General features: G+C 46.2%; 1 protein-coding gene across 5 annotated transcripts in view; it reads left to right on the plus strand.

Moving 5' to 3' along the window:
- arhgap12b (Rho GTPase activating protein 12b) overlaps positions 1–2,500 on the plus strand; it is an 86,304-nt gene that overhangs the window by 83,270 nt on the left and 534 nt on the right. For all 5 annotated transcript variants that reach the window (XM_063207147.1, XM_063207148.1, XM_063207149.1 and 2 more), the window contains one exon: positions 1,403–2,500. This exon is cut by the window's right edge and continues 534 nt beyond it. In XM_063207147.1, the coding sequence (XP_063063217.1) occupies positions 1,403–1,577 (175 nt within the window). In that variant the 3' untranslated portion in view covers positions 1,578–2,500. The remainder of the gene's footprint in view (positions 1–1,402) is intronic.

A 2,500-nucleotide genomic window follows, 5' to 3' on the forward strand; every position in this document is an offset into this window, starting at 1 on the left:
GTGTGTCTCTGTGTGATGTATTATAGAGATATAAAGCTGCATTAGTGGCCTGTGCCTAATGCATAGAGAGCAGCCGCCACTGGCATTTGCATCTATATGGCCTCCTCTCCTGTGTGTGTGTGTGTGTGTGTGTGTGTGTGTGTGTGTGTGTGTGTGTGTGTGTGTGTGTGTGTGTGTGTGTGTGTGTGTGTGTGTGTGTGTGTGCGCGCGTGTTTTCTTTTGCGTTAATATAGCTGTGTGTGTGTGTGTGTGTGTGTGCGTGCGTGTTTTCTTTTGCGTTAATATAGCTGTGTGTGTGTGTTTGCTTGCAGTAATATAGCCGTGTGTGTTTGCAGTAATTTAAGCCCGAGGGCAGGGCAGGACAAATGACATCCCTGGCTGATGACATTTCACTGCAGCTATGTGTGTGTGTGTGTGTGTGTGTGTGTGTGTGTGTGTGTGTGTGTGTGTGTGTGTGTGTGTGTGTGTGTGTGTGTGTGTGTGTGTGTGTGTGTGTGTGTGTGTGTGTGTGTGTGTGTGTGTGGGTGGCCTGGCCTTTGAGGGAGAATAAATATTAATTTGCTGGTCTTGATGTTGGGTTTTCTTTTTTTCTCCAAGGACTTCAATTTGTTGTCATTCCAGAGTCCAAATGTCAGACCGTAGTGTTAATATGCTGATTGGAGCTGTGCATTAAACTCATAGGCTCAGTGTTATATCCGTATTCATATTCTCTCGGCATGCCATGCTGTCTGTTACTTCCATATTCAGCTATGTATGCCATATGCTGTGACGTTTATCTGTATTGTAACTTGTCATAAAGGCTTTTTTCCATCAGATTTTGAAGTGAATTTCAGTGTTTTTTATTGCCTTTCGCGAATTCACCTCTGCCAAGCCAACTCAGTTCATGCGACAAACTTGGCGTAGCGATATGATGGCTTCTCCATCATGTGCATCGCATAAGCTTTTTAATGCACATCACTCCATATCAATTCATATCTTTGATAGAGAAAGCCCTATATGTAACGTGTCATTTGTGTGATCATGTCTCTTCTCTCATTTGGTCTTCTGTCATTCATCATCTGCTTCCTGCCGTTCTGTCTATTGGTTCAGTTATTTCAAATGTTGTTCACTCTAACACGTTATCTGTCTTGAACTCTCTCTATCTCTACCTCTCTCACCCCCCTCGTGTTTTGCCACTGTATTTTTTTCTTTTACACTCAATTTTTGTCTCCATCATTCCTTTGTCTGTTTGTCATGTCATTTTTCGATATGAAAAATATGGGTATTTCAAGCTTGCTCAATCAAAAGTACAGGAAACCTCAAAAGTAAGCCTTTTCAATCACACCACAGCTTCAATAAATCTCTCTCTCTCTCTCTCTCTCTCTCTCTCTCTCTCTCTCTCTCTCCCCCCCCCTTCCTCCAGGGTGATCGACCACGGTGATTCCAACCGCATGACGTCCCAGAGCGTGGCGATCGTGTTCGGGCCCACGCTGCTGCGTCCCGAGGCGGAGTCGGGCAACATGGCGGTCCACATGGTGTACCAGAACCAGATCGTGGAGCTGGTGCTGCTGGAGCAAGAATCACTCTTCACCAGGTAGACTGGAGAGCAGAGGAGACCTGCTGTCATCACGACCATCACCAACATCAGCATCTTCAGCAGGTAGACTGGAGAGGACAGGAGAGAAGACACCTGCTGCCATTACCACCATCACCAACATCAGCAGCATCTTAAGCAGGTGGACTGGAGAGGAGAAATGACACCTGCCACTATCGGCAGTATCAACAGCATCAACAACCTCAGCTTCAACTTCAGCTTTGGCAGGAGAGACTGAAAGAATCCTTGGCATCAGCATCATCTTTGGCAGATTGAGAGGACACGCCTCCTCCATGCCACCACCATCAGCATCATCTTAGACAGACCAGATCTCCACCATCCTCAATATCTTTGTCTTGCTGCTGGAGTATGACTCGCTCTTCAGCAGGTAGACTGGAGGGAGAGGAAAAACAGCACCTCCTCTTCTATCACCATCATCAGCATCGTCTTTGGCCTGGTAGAGAGGAGAGGGAAGAGACCTCCAAAAGTGTTGGACTCCCTCTTAGAGAGGAGAGACTTAAAGCATTCATATCATATTTGGCAGGTAGAGAGGAGAATGGGGAGACCTCCAATATTATCATCATCATCAGCAGGAGGAAGATCATCTTTAGCAGTATCATTGTCTTCTCCATGCGGAGGAGAGAGAGAGAGGCCAAAAGCATCAACAACATCAACCGTATACTCATCATCAAGATCATCATCAGCACCAGGGAGACACGAGAGAGCTGAAGCATCCCTGATGAGCAGCATAATCTTCTTCAGCAGAGATGTATCTTCATCAATCAACCAATCAACATCATCAAACGCTTGTTGAGCATCATTGTGATCCATGCTGCAGAAACCTCTCCTCACCTCCCCTCCTCTTCTTAAATATCCCTCCAGCTCCCAGGTCCCAAAACCCACTGTCCAATGCTCCATAAGGCTTGG

This window comes from Engraulis encrasicolus, chromosome 9, assembly GCF_034702125.1.
Source record: "Engraulis encrasicolus isolate BLACKSEA-1 chromosome 9, IST_EnEncr_1.0, whole genome shotgun sequence".
Classification (NCBI taxonomy): domain Eukaryota; kingdom Metazoa; phylum Chordata; class Actinopteri; order Clupeiformes; family Engraulidae; genus Engraulis; species Engraulis encrasicolus.